The following is an 18296-nucleotide window of genomic DNA, read 5'->3' as shown; positions in this document are numbered from 1 at the left end:
CGCTGGGGGGTTATATTACTGTATACAGCGATGGGGGTTACTGTATACAGTGCTGGGGGTTATATTACTGTATACAGCGCTGGGGGGTTATATTACTGTATACAGCGCTGGGGGTTATTACTGTATACAGCGCTGGGGGGTTATATTACTGTATACAGCGCTGGGGGTTATATTACTGTATACAGCGCTGGGGGGTTATATTACTGTATACAGCGCTGGGGGTTATATTACTGTATACAGCGCTGGGGGTTATTACTGTATACAGCGCTGGGGGGTAAGTCATATTCCATAGTAAGAAAAGTTATAAATCTAAAATCCTCATTCTTCTGCAGAACAAATTCCCCGCGTCCCCCCCCGTCCCCCCCCCCCGCTTACACAATGCAGAAGATGTAGAGCAGTCAGCCCTTGGATGAATATGTAACTCCTTGCCCCGGTTGGGCTGCGTCTTGGGACAAAGGTTACGGGTTTTGGATCATTAGCAGACCTCTTGCGCATGATTTACAGAGGGCAGGGGGTGCAGCTTTCTTTTACCGATTCCCGTCAGAATAAGCAAAACACGCTTGCAAAAGAAACAAATGTCAGTGTGTTCTTCCAGGTAAACATTTCACGAAATACGAAAAGGCCGTGTGAAAAGTAACCTTGTGGAACGCATGAGTATGTCTAACGTCACGTGCCGGTGCTCATCAGCGCAGAACAGAATGGCCAAGCGAGCATTTGGCTGTGAGGATGATAGGAGTTGTAGTCGATAGGTTAGAAGGCTATGCCTCGGTCGTTCCCTTTTACAGGCGCAGGGTCAGACGCCAGGCACATTACTCACAGGCGGCAGTAAACAGGGGTACTTACGGAAAACGAAGCGGAGAAGCCACTTCCCCAACCCAAACAATCCCAGCGCAATAGAAAACAGAAGCAGATGCCTGGCAGCCGGCGCGCACCGACAAATGCCAGCGCCATGGCAGGGGGGTTCTGGATTGGCATTCCGAAAAGCAGCTGGAAATGTATCAATGGGTTTTATACTGGTCCCTTTTACATCGACGGATATAAAAATTAAGTGTTTCCGCCACCCAAAGGGTTCTGATGAGGCTTGCTAATTGTGTTCAGACACTTAAAGGGTTAAGGCTGCTGTTCCAAGAAAGTAGGAAATGTAAAAGGTGACAGAGGTCACAGGAGTTCATACTAAAGCAGAAATATCAGATGGACCCCGGTATAGAAAGGTTTGCACTCCAGGTGAACTCCCACTCCCATCACACCAAGTCAACAGGAGAGTAGGTGATCAGTGGCTTTATGCCCTTTAAACCGAAACGACTTAAACGAGGTCACAAATGGTTAAAAAAAAAAAAAAAAGATGTATTTATTAAAGTCAATTCACGAGCAACAGGAAATAAGCAATCAGTGGCCGATAAAGACAGGGAGGAAATTCTCGAGATGCTAAATGTGTGTGTTTAACGAGCAATCCCCGAGGGCCAATGCATTAGTGATGGGGAGAGATGCGGGGAATTTAACCCTTTCATCTGGTTTGCAGAGAGGGAAGTCCTTGTAGAACCGGGGCTGGCAGCCAATAGAATCACAGCACATATACTAACTCACATGATCCTCAGCCAGCCTAAACTAATAAACTATGTTTCCTTCTAGAGCTCTTCAACTGCAATACTCAAGATCCTCAGCCAACCTACATACTCAAACTCAATACCAATACACTCATTTGAGCTGAACTACAATGCCTACGATCCTCTGGTAAGAAGTGGGATCACAGGAGTTGCAGTTTACCCTCTGAAACCTGGCTTCCTGCCCCACCTCAAGCTTCCCAAAAAACCCCACATTATTTCACGCTCACACTAACACACACATACACACCATACACACCATACACACGTTAACAACGCAGCATCTCTGTGCCACACAGGATTGAACCAACGCTTTATACCAGTTTGTGCCCCCAACAGTAAAAGTGGATCCCACCTCCGCACGCATCAGTAAACTTCACATCTGGTTATGGATGGACGGTCGCCCCGCGGGTACAAGCTGATTTTGGATAATATTCCACAGGAGCCCCGGGAACCCAGAGGGTTAATTCCCAGAGGAGAGAGATACTATACAGAAAGAAAAATGTTAACGAGTTGTGTAGTTAAATGTGGACGCGACCCCCCCAATAAATCTGCGTAAACAGCCACACGGTGTGTATTTGGCTGGATGTGTCGAGGGTCGCGCATCATTAGATAAGGCAGGACTGTAAACAAACAACACCGCAGATGCAATTTCATACCAGAGCCCATGCTGCAGAATCCTGGGGGTCCGGTCGGACGCACAGTGCAGACACCACATACTGCCGGGGGGGGGGGGGGGGGGGAGAAGCGGGGTCTTTGCCTCGGCCGCCCGGATCTTCTGCGTACTGACCCGCTCGCTTCCAGCCACGACACAGATGTTCCCTCCTCACCGATCGGCGGCACTGCCGCCTCTGAACCGTGCACAGTGGTGACAGCAGCCCAAAGTGGGGGGCGGAGCAGACCATGACAGCCCAGAGAAGGGGGGAGGGTGGGCAATGGGAAAAGGACAAGACCGAACCAAAGCAAACTATTCATTTGGTGTCTGATACCTGGGGACACAGGTGTGACACGCAGCCAGGAACCAACCTTGGCATGCGATGCAGAAAACATACGGTTAAAAAGATGATGGAGAAAAACTACTATTCAGCTAATCTGTCCCTAATCTGTCCCTGAAGTGGAATAAAGAAGTATAATTTATAACAGGGCGTTTAACCTTTACTGATACCCCCTGCAGTGGAATGACTCTTGGCCATCCCAGCACAGGCTGACATTTGGCATGGCGGCCCGCGGCGGTGACGAGATGTGACACAGAGGCTGTGGCGCAGACTGTAAGACCGTGCCAGCGGAGGGGGGATGATCAGCAGCTGTAATAAACCCAATCCCCCGCACCACGCAGCCCTAATGTGCACCCGCCGAGAGGGAGGGGGTCAGCCGGGGCAGCATCCTTTTAGCAAAATCTCAGTCAGTCGAGGAGGCAGTTGCCATGGGGATGAATAGGGTTGCCATGGCGCCTAGAGAAGGAGGAGTGAAAGAGGAGGAAGAATAGACATGAAGGGTTTAGAATACCCATTGTCATGGAGACTGAAGAATGGCAACTGTGTGTACTGTAGAGAAAAGTAGATATCAAGTGTTTCTAAAAACGGTCCTACTCTGAAGTCAAAGAAGGTACAGAAGCATTCTAGGGATTACAGGTAGAGATCCTCACTGTATTAGCCTCTACCACTTCTACTGGGAGGCTGTGCCACCTATCTACCACATTCTCAGTAAAGTAAAACGTCCTTCCATTACATCTATGCATCTAACCCTCTAGATTTAGATAATATATGTATATAAATCTATATATAAATATCCAGTAAATATAATAGAGTGCAATTTATCATCCCCTTATGAAGCGCTCCCCATTAGTTATCCTTTTCTGGAGGAATGATCCCTTTACCCGGTCAATCATTCCTCCCACGCTGTATTCTGGGCTCTTAACAAGCTCATTCTGGCAGCTTAACTAGTTGTGACATATGGCCGCTCCATACTCCATCGATGACCAGAATGCATCATTACGAGCTGAATGATCACATCTCTGCCGCCACGCACGGGCTCCGTCAGGAACTGAACATTCGCACACAAACACACACACTACCCCTCGTTACATTACCCTAACAGAACCAGGAACACAAGCAGCACAAAACCAAAAGGGAGGATCAGCCAAGCCTTCCACCTACACCCTGAACAATCCCCCGCTTCATACTGGTTGTGGAGCGCACGACATTCTGTTTACACATAGACACAACATCCAGTTCCTTGCGGCATATCCCTGCTGTGTACCGCTTTCCTGGCAGAGCCCCTGCCAGCCCCAGGAGACAGCAGGCCTATTAATAGGAGGACTGGTTGTATGTCAAAGCCTGCATCATTACGCAGCTTCAAAGCCAAGACCCTTACATGATAAAGAAGAGAGGAGAGGGGGAGAGAGAGACTGCGTGGGGCTGGAGGGGTAGGGTGTGAAGAGGAGCGTCACAATACAGAGGGACGGAGGACACGAGATGAGTCAGGGGAGAGCGCGGAGAGATTGAAGGGGTAGAGAGAAACAATCTAGAGGGGAAGAGAGAGAAAGGTGGAGAAGGGTAGAGGATCAAGAGAGTAAAAGGAGGGAGCTGCAACACACAGGCAGGCAGGCAGGCAGGCAGGACAGGCGCAGAGGTCACAGGGTCTTTACCGTGCATGCAGGCGGCGCAGAAAGAGCCATAGGAAGCGACAGCTGCACTGACAGCTACTGAGAAACGTGTACAGCCCCACCATAATGCCTCCATGTGAACGTCAGACCGCCGTGTGCTCTGCCGGCTCTTCCTGTTCTCCGGCCCTACCCTGCTCTCCTTTCCTGGAGGCTGTCACACTGCCACCAGCTGAGACCTGCATCTCCTGCTGAAAACACAAACAGCAGCCAGCACGGGGAGGAGGGGAAGGGGGCAGCATCTGCTGAAAGGTGACCTATTCCGCCCCAACCCAGGACGGAGAGGCAGAACCTCGGGAGTTGGGGATTATTATTAGTTTGGGAAACATGATGCCCCGAGCGGGAATTCGGACAAGGTTTAGACGGAACTGGCTTCAACGGGGGTTTGGGGTAAATTGGGACTATGGACAGAACCCCCGCTGGATGAGTGAAGTAAGGAGGTGTGATGGTCGGTGTACGGCACAGATACAAGGAGTGCTGAGCTCAAAGCAGATAAACAGATGCAGCGCAAAACGTGAGCAGTCTGATGTGCGGAGATGTGTCACAGCCGCTCGGGGCTTCGACAGCTCACTGCGCCCATGAGAAGCTCAACGTGACACTCAGCTGCCTGCGCATCGACACATCCCCGACCCGTCACATTGATACATCTCTTCCATTCCACGCTGGAACAAAGCAGCATTGTGTTATCCCGGAGGTGTCACAGCTCATGGTCACACGCATCCACCGCACCACTGACTCCCAAATGTCCTTCCGTTACTTTTCTCCAGAAGCCAAAACTGCAGGTTTTCCAGGTCCTCAAAGCCTGCAGATGGCAACGCATTACATGCAGCAAGCAGATGGTGGATACTACAGAAGCTGTGGTCCAACATCACCTGGAGGACCATCCATGATGCCTGTTATAGGTCATGGGTGTCATAGCTGAGAAGAGCTACGTGCAAGCACTGCGAATGTAACACTTTTGTATCAGAATCCTGCATTAGAAGAATAATCCCTACTACTGAAAGCCCAAACCCTTCTTAGAAACAATCATTTTTTTTTCAAGGTCGCCTTCATATTTTGATGGGAAGACTTAAATTGTCAAATGACACAAAAATGAGGCCGTGACAGGTTGTTGCTATAAGCCCTCAAAAGTTTATTTAAATCTGTTTTAAAGGAATTAACAAACAAGATAACAAAAATGTTTTTTTTTCATGGAGTGGAAAAGGACATTTACAGCAGAGACCTGGCCTTCATCCTGACAGCTCCTCTATTCTCCATGCAAGTTCTTAAACCTCATGAATACCGAGACCTCGGAGGTCCTAAAAAACGTATTGGTACATGTTTTTTTCTATGTTGACCAAATAAAAGGTGCCGCCTTCTGCTGAATGTCTTCTTATATACCTTACCATTTATAATGCCCACAGTTACCTCCACTCCTTCTTCCAGCTACAATGTCACTAAATACCAATAAAATCTCCATCATCACGCGACAACATCCAAACACACACGCCAGTATGTAAGACACACCAACACGCTTCATACCCATCGAGTGTGGTTCCTCCTTTCAAACCAAGTTTCGTACTCCAGTAACCCGTAAATACTTTCCGACTGCTTCCCAAATAACCAGCTCGCCCACAAACAGAACGCTTTCCGGCTTCCCTCCGCTTACAAAAGGAGCAGTAGCTTACCCGGCACGGCTGTGCGCTAAACACGTCTCTGCGAAACGAGCAAGCGATTAGCGCTTCCAGGGTGGACATGCAAACTTCTCAGGTGTCTTCATCCAGCTAGCAAGGGATGAAGGACCATAGCGTTCTTGTTATGAGCATAACCTGCTGTACTTTGGAGTACACTGTGGTGAGTGAGTAGGCGTCATATCCGGTACACCCAGAACGTGCATCTAATTGCATTCCTTTGGGTGACTGGTGTCATTAACAATGTTTTTGTGCAATAAAAAAAAGTCAGGCGGTTAAAAATAGTAATGAATGCATGGAGGAGGAAGCATCCAGGTAATGCACGGCGTGTCCGACAGACAATAAATCAAATACCCAGGGAGGAGACCGTGTCACCGACTGAGCACAGAGATCACAACAGTCATCGGTTCGTGTGGCTACTAATAACTAAACCCAATGCACAACACAAAGGACAGCGTACCGGAGAACAGGTCTCTGCCCTCCTGGCATTTAGTGCTACAGTCGGTAACCGGAAGAACGGGAACGAGCGCCATTTCTAATATTGCACATTAGTTACAGGATCCATAAGACGGCCGTTTCAGGTCCTCACTGGAATAGAGAGATAGAGAGGGGCCCATAGGCTGTTTCCGCTCTTCTGCCTCATGTGATTCCTTTCTTTATTGAATGGAAGTCGCCTTATTTATTTTTTTTTTTAGATGTTTTATCCATTGGTTGTCAATAAAGTTCTATTTTTTTAATAAACCCTTTTTTGCTGGATTACCGTTGGGCACAGGTGGGGGTATTTGCTCCATTCCATAAACTGGGCACTGGACCTCATATGACACTATTTAACTATTAGTGTGCCACTCTATGTTATATCATTGGAGAAGGAGGAGAAATGTTAGAACAAGAGGTCATAATCTAAAACAAGGGGGTCAGAGATTTAGATGGAACGCAAGGAAGTTTTACTTCACTGCTTCTGATGGAAGGATGTTCCATTTATCTACCACCCTCTCAGTAGAGGATAATACAGTGGGGGAATTTAAACGCATCTAAGACAAGATCAAGGAATGATTAAGATCGGAGTCTCTACATCAGGCCGAATGGTTCTTATCTGCCATCAAATTCTATGTTTCTATGGGTTGGCCCTTTATAATGCATAAAGCCGACCTGCACATTCCTGGTTTAGTGAATATGTCACTGAGTCCTATTTCATTTATAATGTATTTAATTAAAGGCATCACTGATTCGGTAATACATTTGGATCCCATTCACTCACCTGTCTGCCATTCAGAGAGAAGACCTCCAAGTTCTTTGGGTCCGTGCCCAAACCATCATGGCCACCAGAGAAGCTCATCTACATTCTACATCATATCTTTGCCGCCAAACATCACATGATATAACCATTCAGAATGATTAACAAATTAATTAAACTGAACTTTTTTGTTTAATTAACTAATTACCATTCATTTTAATAAATAATAAACATAATGCGTGTATATGTGTAAGTGTATGGTGCTAGAGTGATTGGGTATTCGAGTGAGTGTGCGTGTGTTTCAGTAATGGATGGGGGGGTGAAAAGATATTGTACCCTAGGCTCACCCCTGATCCCGATACCTCTCCCCCTATGCCCCTCTTTCTTTAAGAGTGTAAATACCTGTTTCAGACCCAAATCCTTGCGTGTCTCTTTCCCAGGAGCTCAGAATGTTTTCTGGATATGAGTGCAAAGTAAATTGTGTGAATACATTTTGTTTAAATTCCTTACTAAGCAACATTAATAGATATATATATATGAACAGAGATTTATATATATATGGGTCATGTCATTGGAAATAATTTATCAGCGTTTCTAATACAGAGGCTTGGTGGGATTACACAAATACAGCCAGGCCCAGGCTGCCCATCGGTCCCTCTCGCCCCAGCGTGCGGCCGGCGGCTGGATATGCCCGTCGGGACGCTACATGTCCATCTGTCGCCCACACCTACTGTATGTCATTGGGCGGCCGTCGGCCTTAAAGTGCCAGGACCACCTTGTGAATGTATCAGTATGGACTCACCAGGAAAACACAATTTTAAGATTCTTTATCAAAATATTTTTGAAAATAAGGATCGGCTGGAAAAAAATGGAGATTTATTGTACCATGTAATGCAAGAGAATATTTTACTCTTCCACTATCCTTATTGGGAAGCAAACCTTTAACCATTCCGCTTCTGCTTTAATTAAAGTAAATGAAGGAGCCCGTGTGGTTATTCCACGCACCATTTTTAAATAATTTGGAATGTTATCAGCTCCTCTGCCTTATTAGCAAGCCGTGGCTTCTCAAAAGGAAGCAATTAAATGGCCTGGGAATTATTCCGCCAAACCATTAATCAAAAAACAAAGCCTGCGGGTACGCAGTCTAATTTGTGCACCGCTCCTGGGTTCTACACGGGGAATACATCTTAACTCCTTAACAAAAAAAAGAAAGGCTTCCGCCTAACGAAACAAATCCCTTCTCATCTCTACAGAGGAAGGAAGTAAAGAAAGGGGGATAACAGAGGAAAATTTGTCTTACAAATTTGTGTTCTTTAAAACGCTCTGGGAAGCCATCTGGAAGGAAAATGGTTTAGTTGGCAGCAGCGTACGACATGGCACGGCTGGCACTTAAAGGGTAAATCTTTAATGAGACTGTAAGTCGTAACTGCGGCAAAAGACGAATGACATGTACCTCGGAAAGCTGGGGATTATATAACAAAACAGGGATCGTCTGGCGCAAGACCTCAGATGATTTCATAGAAATACAACCAGGGTTCTCTGATCAGCGCCGATATTGGGACACAAAATATACACAAAAATGTTTATTCAAGAATCAATAAACGCAAGTGTTGTGCGAGCGCCAGGTCCCATCAACTGGGACGTAAAAGGGGACAGGGTCATCAGCCCCCCCCCGGTGTATGAGGTTAAATTGGACGAATTGGTGTTGGACGATAAATTGCAGTCAATAGCCATCTACATTTAAAAAAAAATGATGAAATGATTGTAAATGCTAATCGGTTTGATCCCGTGCATACGTTTGATGCATTACTTTAAATCCCTGTCCCATCTAATCCCTTCCAATCCAATGGTCTCGGATATGATTAGAAGAGCAGCAAGAATATACCCCCCCCTCCTCTCCTCTTTTTTGGCATTCCGAAGCACCTAAAGTTTCAGAATGTTTCAAGCTGTCAGTTCTCACACCGTTTCTATGGCAACTGCAGATAGGGAATTAACAGAACAGAGCGGGGCTAGATGGAGTGCCTACCCTTAGCGGTTATGTAATGGTTTTAGAGAGCTGATGGAGATAAAGCCCTACCGCACCCCAGGCTGGTTACGGAGTACCTACATCACACCTACATGTTACACATAACACACACGGGCACACTAATACTCAGGTAAAGGAGAGCTCTGGGTGGGCATAGGGCTCCCCCTTTCTGTGATTTAAGGTTTTTTTGGTGGATCTTACTTGTGATTCCAACTGAAGTGGATTTTTGTGTTTTAAATAGATGTCACCCGCCATGCCACTCCAAGAGAAAGAAGTAAACTCGTTGGTGCCGATCGCAGCTCCGACAGTAACGGAAATGTAGCTCTCTCTGGGCCGTTATCATACAACGTCAACGAGGTGACCTTTTAAACATGTGACAAACCAAGGCCCCTATGGAATAACCTCCCAAACCCTCTGCACGCCTCTTGGGACTATCCCACCAGAAAGCCATGATATCCCCTGTCTTAGATCCAGGAGCCATATGCCTATCCAATGTATGCTTAAATCCCCCCAACCTTTTAGCCTCTACCACTTCTGCTGGGAGGCCATCCATCTACCACCCGCTCTGTAAGGTATACTAGGTGGGTATTGCAGAGGGGGTCCCGGTTCACACATAATGTTACCACACTGCACATACTTAAAACCAAAAATAAGCGTAATACACTTCGCATTCCTGACTAATACAGAATGTGTATTGATCGTGATGGACGTAACTGTTTTACCCAACAACCATACCTGGGAACTTTCTATATAAGCTGACCCTTAGACTCTGAAATTATCCACCCTTTAATAGCCCCTCGTGATGATTCTATTTCTATGAAATGTGTTGACCAAATGGCCCTTCACCATGAGACCCTAAGATTGGGGCAAAAACCCCGACTTCAGGGTCAAACCCTGTGAGTTCCAAGGCATGCCAACAATCTTCAAACATCAGTAGTGTGAGCCTCAAGAACAGCTAATATTTCTCCTTGAAAAAGAAAAAAAAAAATATACATTCCATAAAACACATTTGAATAAATTGGAATGATTTTCAAGAACCAGCGACTATAATAAAGTTTCAATAACCTGTCCCTGTTTCAGCACACATACTACCCATGTAGTTAAATACGAGAGCGCCCCTCTTTTGGGTCATACCATTCAGTAGCATTATACACCAAGCCGGTTATTTCGGCAGCGATGGCTGCGAGGAATGTACCCAAAGCACTTTTCATATCACTTGCTTTGAATATAGAGTGTTTGATCGCAATGTTTCATATGTTGTTTTTTCATTGTTTGAGCTTATTCCGTCACTACATGTTTGGTTCGCATTTGATAACAATTGGAGGAGTAAATGAGAAATTCCATTTTGTAGGACTGCCCAATGTTTCCATCTTTTCTATTCTTGTTCGTGCTTGGTGGTGTGATCATAGCATTGATGAACCCTTAACAGATGTCCGCAAAAGAATAGCATACCATATATATATATATACTAATATATATACTTTTGCCCCAAACCCAATAACCTCAGCACTAACACAATTAATGGAGAACCGCTACAGAGGGCAGACCTACAAAAGCCAATGGTGGTCACGTTGCGCCCATTTGGAATCCACCCAAACGTATACATTAAAAAGCTAAATAAAAAACACCTGATCATAAAGAAAACCTCTTGAGGCCGGGAGGAGCGGTGCGCAGGGACACCTAGTGGCGAGAACGCGGAACTTTCTCTAGGCACGCTCGAAATGTAAAGGTCGCTTCCGCTCCTGCACACAAACACCGGGACCCACAGATTAAATCAAATCAAAGTATGCTCAGCCAGCTTTCAGGTTTCTTTATTCAGTCTGGGTCAGATCGTAAACTTTTATTTTAAATTACTCTTTAGAGAGGAGACAGAGTATCATAAAGAACTATTTACAGATCGGAACTTGTATAGGGGGGGGGAAGGGTAGAAGGAGCCTTGGGTATCCAAAGAAAGAGCATTGGGGCCTGGGAGAGCGTGAAAGCTGTGTCAGGGGACGCGCAAGCCAACAGGAGCTAAGCGGGACACAGAGGGAAAGAGACACAGGGGCGTAAGCGAAAATGACCGTGAGGATGTAAGTTCGGTGGACAGAGAGACAGATGTCACAGACATGAGGATGACAGAGACTGGGGGAAGTGTCAGGAGGCCACAAAGACAAACATTGAAACTTGGGAGGTCACACAAGTGGCCATAACTGATAGAGGGATCACGCGGACCAGGCGATGGAAGATGTCACACAGACTGAATGGCAACTGAAGGGTCCACAGACAGGGGTTTGGAGATGGGCTTTTGGGTTGCTGGAGATTCATGCACACAAGGCTTGGTCTGCAGGCAGCCTCCCCCATGTTACTGCATAGGAAATAGGCAGAGAAGCAGAACTCTGCAACACAAGGGAAAGTTTTTTTTGGGGGGGGGGTCACAAAGTACACGTCACACCATTTGGTATCACAGCAGGATGAGCTACTTGCAGCCCCCCTGAGAGAAGAGTGATGGGGTTTAAGATCTGTCCACGGTCTCATCAGTCCCAGTTCCAAGGACCATGACAGAAAGAACGCTGGGTGGCGTGTATCAGTGTCTGTGCGCATCGGTATACAGAGATTAGCGGCTATCTCTTCACTGTGTTGGTGTGTCGAAGCAGGAGGCACAAAGAGGTCGGACAATGAAGGGAGTTGTCACTCAGCATGTAGCTCCCCCTGCAGGAAGGCATCAGTGCTGCATCCATGCTGAAGTACAAAGGTCCATACTCAGTCACACTGTCCTCAGATGAACACCCCCTTCAGGGGACGGGGTGGCCAACCCTCGAAAGTGACCTGTGGTCCACAGAACAGGAAGGGGGGAGATGGCAGAATGGTAGGAGTCCGGGGGCAGGGCCGGGCGTCTCTCCATGTTACCTGGAGGACGGACTGCTGCACTCAGAGGCAGGGCAGCAAAACTGATGGACAACCTCTTCCTCCTCATCATCACCCCTGGAGAGAGACAGACGGGCAGCAGAGAGTGGGAAGGAAAATATGCAAGGGGTGAATCGGTGTCAAGTGATCAACGACACATGGAGACATAATGAGGAGTGGAGGGACAATAATATAACAAGAAAGTGTGGTGAACAGAGATGTTCATGTGATGAATGAAATGGACCAAAAGAAGAAAGGAAGAGGAGAGAAGACCGGGTAAAGGATAATATGAGCTAAAAAATAAAAGATCTGAGCTGCCTGGTGGGTAGGTCAAATCAGGGGATGCACAACTTGAATGTTGTTTGGCCTCTCGACTTTTTAATATCACAACCAGCTCAAGACTCTTGTGCAATTGGGAAAAACTCTACTTTGATTTAAAAATACAAAAAAAAAAAAAAGACATTGGTAAAGCAAACCTCTTTTCCATGTTTGCCTCCTATATTAGCACCCGAAAACCGCAATACGAAAAGTAAACAGTTCTAAAACATAACTGTGAATTTGGATACATAATTGTACACCGAGGTACAGTCCAAACAGCGTGCACGAAAAATACAGCGGCTGCTGTACACTCTGTAAAGACAAAATTATGTTGTCCATAATCGTCGTGAATTTTCTTATTGTGGATATGAATAGGGCGATGCGAGCAGAAATATAATCAGTTTTGTAATTCGGTCGGCCATTTTTAGTTAAAAAGTCTCTTACTGACATTAAATCAATAACATACAATTGGCATGTCTGTGATGATAATATAGTTGAGTGCACTTTGGACTAGGTCTTGAAAAATATTTATGGAATTTTAGAGGCAGACATTTTAATTCTTCTAGAGGTCAACCTGACACTCCGAAGAGCCCCCCCAAAAAGAGCTATATCCCAAAGGTTCTAAATAGAATACTCAAAAAGTGTTCCGTCAACAAGAAATGACTGGGTCCCTATCGCCTTGGATTTGCCGTTGGGGAAAGAGGGATAATTAGTATGACTATGGAGAGGACATTTTGAATGGCGGGGTTCTTATGACTCTAGGTCTGGCGCAATAAATGCACTTAAAAGAACAGTTGATGATGCAATACACAATGCAATCAAGCTTACGTCACAGAAAGATCAATGAGGGAACAGGAGTGAAGAATTCTGGTGGGTGTCGGGTGGAAAGAGATGTGGTTTTAGTGATGGAGCAAGCAATGGGCTCTGGTCTGTAGGGGATACCCACGGAACCAGTTTCTAGGGGTGGGAGGGCAGTGTGGAGGCTGCCGCACTAGCTCTTACCTGCAGTCAGTGTGCCTGACGGGGGGAGCTAGCTGCATGCAGAGCTGCGACTGAGCGGGGCAGCAGTACTGGTGGAGAGTGTGAGACGAGGAAGACCTACAGGGTACAGAGAGAGGGGGAATGGAGGGAGAGAAATGGCAGGAGATAGAGTGGGGTAAGGTGGGCAAGAAAGAAAGAGTTGGGTGGGGGTAGAAAAAGATGGTGAGTGAAAGAGAGAGAGGGAAGACAAGTGGGTGAGGGGGGAAAGTTGGGGAGGGAGAGAGAAAAAAAAGAAAAAAAACACAGAGTCAAGAAAAAAGACAGAACTCAAACACAAGACAACAGTGACAGCGTTGATTCCAAGACGGGAGACGGGCCCAGATAAGAGGCACACACACAGCTCAGACCAGCAAACCCCTTAAATTTTACTGCAGGGACAGGATGAGCCGTCTAACAGATGGAAGGGAACCCTGGTGCGACAGATGGCTGCCTCTCTGTTACATTATTCTGGACGAGCGACAGAGGACAGTGCCTGCCGGGAGCACCGTCATCCCTAACCCACCCGGCGGTCAAAATTATTGGACAACGAGGGATGTGGGTAATCAAGGACAGGAAATAAACCCCCAACATTTCTTATGTGCGGTACCTATAGAAAACAACAGAAGCGGATGAACTATAACTGGCAGGGCCCTGATCCATCCATCTATCAATCACGTGAAGAATGTTAGACTACCTAGAATGATCAGATATTTAAGGAACCCCGCTATAACTTGGGGGCACCTCTCATATGACACGTGTCAAGCCACGTGCCTCTCAGAGATAATAATACTTAAAAATAAGAAAAATATAATGAGTAACTGGCACATACTTAGAAAAAAGGGTACCTGCGCCCTCTTTAAGAAAAAAATAAATAAAACAAAAAAAAAGGCACAAAAAAGGAGAAGGGAAATCTTGCAACAGAATATATATTTGTAATGGATGGATCAAGATTACAAATACCATTAACAGATATTTCGCCTTTCAAAAAAATCAGAGTGAGCGTGCACATGCGCAGTCACCCCACAGGCACACATTACAGCAACCCGCACAACAGCCAACAAGCGTGCAGTCTGCACCACTCCATAACACAACAGAAAGGGAAAAGATGGAGGGTAGGGGCAGAAAGCGAAGACAGAGGGGAAAGGAAGGGGAGGCAGGAGCAATGGGTGATGGAGGGTGATGCATGGAGGAGCACATACTTTGTGAAGTTGAGATAAGGAGAGCAGGCTTGGGGCAGCACTGAAGTTGTTGGCACCAGGGAGGAGGTTGTCGGTATGAAGCAGTGGAAGTTCTTGGCTTTTAAAGACCCTAAGCCACGGACATGCAGAATACCATGGAAGAGATGCATATCACTCCAAAGAAATCCACCTGATCTCCAACCCTCCACCTTAAACCAGTCAACCTCCATACGCTTACCGTGAACCACAGCAGCCACTGCATGCAAAGCTCTAAGAGGCTCCACACACATGGAGGGCAGAAGAGTCCTATGGTGGCTCAACTGGCCCCACTAAGCACACCATCCTTACAATGCCCTTCAGCATCACACAAACAGCCGAGTGCATGACTAACCGAGATCTCCATGGTATATTACAGGCGTTCAAAGAACCTAAGCTACCAACCAAATTTGTCTTAACGCAGCAGCCCAACCACATATGAGAAAGAGCGGCCACAAGGTCGGACACCTCTTCCTTAAGCAGGAAAATGTAGGTTATCCTTTCTCAATTGTAAGGGGCACAATCAATACATTCAGAGGTACATTAATACAACATGTTGCAAGTCTGTGTCAGATTTGCATAGGTCTTCTCTGTAGGCATCTTACGTTGTGGCAAACGAAAGGGTTGTCTGTCTACATAAATATATAGCCAAAAAACAGCCTCTTCACTGCCAGTGTGAAGAACATTCATTTGCAGCCAGAATTTGCTACGGCTGAGAATGTTAACCCATAAAAGCAAGGACCCCCGGCGAGTCTTCAAGATCTGTAGACTCACCAGGTCCTTCAGGATCGAAGTTATCACCGTCTTTTGGTGTTTTTTTCACTCAAGCGGAAATTCACGGTTGTTCATGGCCTGAATCCATAAAATCATATTCGTGTTGTGGCTGTGAGTGTTTGTAGAGGTGCTTAGTGAATAAAAAGTAAATAAATGAGTAGGTAGTGGAGAAAATGCAACAAAAATGACTTTTATGAGATAAACGATTTTGTAAGGTCCACACGACCCTTTTTCCCAAGCCAGAAGGTCCATACCTAATCTGTATTCAGCTTTACATAAACCATCAAAATATTATGGCGATGTGCATCCATCTAAATTCCATGAGGGAGCTTTGGTGCAGAATATAAGTGTTTTTAAGAAGTACTTAAGTTACTGGAGCAGAGGTTTGCTGGAAATGGGACCTCTGGACCTTCTTTTGAGGATGTCACGGAAGGCTGAGCAATATAATTATATGTTTAACTTTGGTAAGGATTACATGGTTTATTGACATGATCAATTAACCATCAACTATTAAGTAACAAGTGTTATTACTTTACAACAAAGCCTTATTCAAATGTATTGCATATTCTCCCTGTATGACCACCTGGGTCCACAAGGGGGCGCCCACACAGCACATATTCCTACATTTATCCCCAAAATATATACTTTGCAGTGATTTATAGATATTTTTTTTAGTACTTTTTAAAAGGTGAAAATGCATGTGACTAATCTTAATGTTCTCTAGAGAGGGAATTATACTTGTGAGCCCAGCAGTTTTGAACATTATAAGCTTTTGAAAGTATAGGAAGATCACATGGAACATCTGCACACACATTCTGCAAACACATTCATAATATTCATAATATACTATCTACCAACTTACTGGTTCAGCAGCAAGCCCTGTCCTGCTCTAATTATTTAATCCTGGAAAAATTAGTCCCAAAGTGGGCAAATTGCTTAGATGTTTAACAGTCCAAGCATCAGAAGACAACTCCTTGACTTAAATATGCAGTTCCAGATAACATCACAGAGGGCGACAGAGGGTCAATATCAAAAGAGCAATATATTTTAAAGATCCAGGCTGGATCATACCATGCTGGACCAAACCATACAGGATGGACCAAACCATGCTGGACCAAACCATACAGGATGGACCAAACCATGCTGAATCAAACCATCCAAGATGGATCATACCATGCTGGACCAAACCATGCTGAATCAAACCATCCAAGATGGATCATACCATGCTGGACCAAACCATGCTGAATCAAACCATCCAACATGGATCATACCACGTAACAATTGAACAGGCTAAAGAGGTCTACTTGCTTCTAAAAAAGAAGACTAATAAAATGTAAAGGACAATCTACAGAGTGCCTTCTCCTGTATGTACACACTATCTTTTACGACTGTATTTGGAGAGAAGGCAAATTTACCAGTATCCGATTGCCGAGTGTGCAGAGAAGCATGACAATGCAGAGAGACATTACAATTAGAGGAAAGAAAATGATCATATGTCAAAACTGATCTACATTTATTGATTTCAGTACAATGAATATTTTTAGGACTGTCAAAATCACGGTTACCAAAAAAAGCTGACATTTCTTGGCAACTGACAAGACGCCGATTGCAAATCTTCAACTCCCAGGCCTAAGGTTGGCAGCTAAATGATTTCTGCTGAATACCTGAGTTACTGCAAATCAACCGCTTAACTTGGCTTACTTAAAGGGAACCGTCACTTGCACAGTTTTTAACATAATCTACTGAAACAAGCTTGTATGTATTTTTTGTTCTCCAAACAGCGACATTGTTCTTTAAGTATTTAGCTAAGAGCAGGGCCAGACTGGCGCTGAAGGGGCGGCACTGGCACTTTAAGGCCAGCTGGGCATATCTAGCCTTCGGCTGCACACTGCAGCCACCGACCTGCCGCTGAGTGTGTGGCGCCATCTACCTATAACCGACTGGGCATTTTCACATTGTACCAGTGAAGAAAAGAAAAAAAAAAAAAAAAAAAAACAAAAAAAAAAAAACCTTATGGGGAGGACTAATACAGATCATGAGAACAGGCGGTTAAATTGGCTGCCCCCTTAGTGGGTTTCTAATCCATATTGGGGTCATTTTGACCTGTTTGGTTCGGTAGTGGGCTATAAAATGCTGGATCTGGGAATGAACTGCCTGGCGGTGTGGTTTTTGGAGCTGATGCCTTTCGTTTTATCGGCAGCATGTGAGCTTTTGTTGATTATACATTATTTACACTCATTCTTTATTCAGTGATGAGAATAAATGTCCTGTCATTCTATTACGCACGAAGAGGAAAGCATACCAATGTGATGTGACAGATTACAGTACCGACTGCTGCTTCTCCGCTTTAAGGGGACACCCCGGCAGAAAATAAACCGATGGCATATAAACATTACGAGGCGTACAGGAGTAGTAAATCAGTGCTTAAAATACCTGGGCTTTACACCGGGCAATATTTCTTTAACAGGAACGACTTGCTGGGCTCGGTGACAGAAGTCAGTTCCTTGGCATGGGCCCGTGTGCCGGCACGGAAGCGTTTGACAGCCGGAGTGTCCCTTTAAACAACATTAATTGCAGCACAACGGTTAGCGCTACTGTTTTGCATTCCACCACTTTTACTAATTGCTAACCCTTCACCTCCCATGTGTCCCTCTTTACAAGAGACAGTCCCTCTTTACAAGAGACAGTCCCTCTGAGATCCAAATCCCTGTGTCCCTCTTTCTTCCCGATGCCCCTCTTTTCTAGGAGCTCGGAATGTTTGAGGGTATCACAGGGTTCTACGGCCCTAAAACTCACAATAACGCGTACGCAAACGGCAGGATGTGTCCATAAATTGAATTGTATAAGTAAAACAAATTATTCTCCATTCCCCTAAAGCAAAACCGTCCCTC

The 18296-nt window shown here is 45.5% G+C and overlaps 1 protein-coding gene across 1 annotated transcript in view; it reads right to left on the bottom strand.

Moving 5' to 3' along the window:
• LOC149284850 (IQ motif and SEC7 domain-containing protein 2-like) overlaps positions 1-18296 on the bottom strand; it is a 68803-nt gene that overhangs the window by 19848 nt on the left and 30659 nt on the right. The window contains exon 3 of the mRNA XM_089496022.1: positions 13400-13495. Within this exon, the coding sequence (XP_089352148.1) occupies positions 13400-13495 (96 nt within the window). The remainder of the gene's footprint in view (positions 1-13399; positions 13496-18296) is intronic.

Source organism: Sceloporus occidentalis, unplaced genomic scaffold (genome assembly GCF_023333645.1).
Source record: "Sceloporus occidentalis isolate IW3139 unplaced genomic scaffold, rSceOcc1.0.p SCAF_87, whole genome shotgun sequence".
In the NCBI taxonomy this organism is placed as follows: Eukaryota; Metazoa; Chordata; class Lepidosauria; order Squamata; family Phrynosomatidae; genus Sceloporus; species Sceloporus occidentalis.
This window is presented reverse-complemented; position numbering and strand designations above follow the sequence as displayed.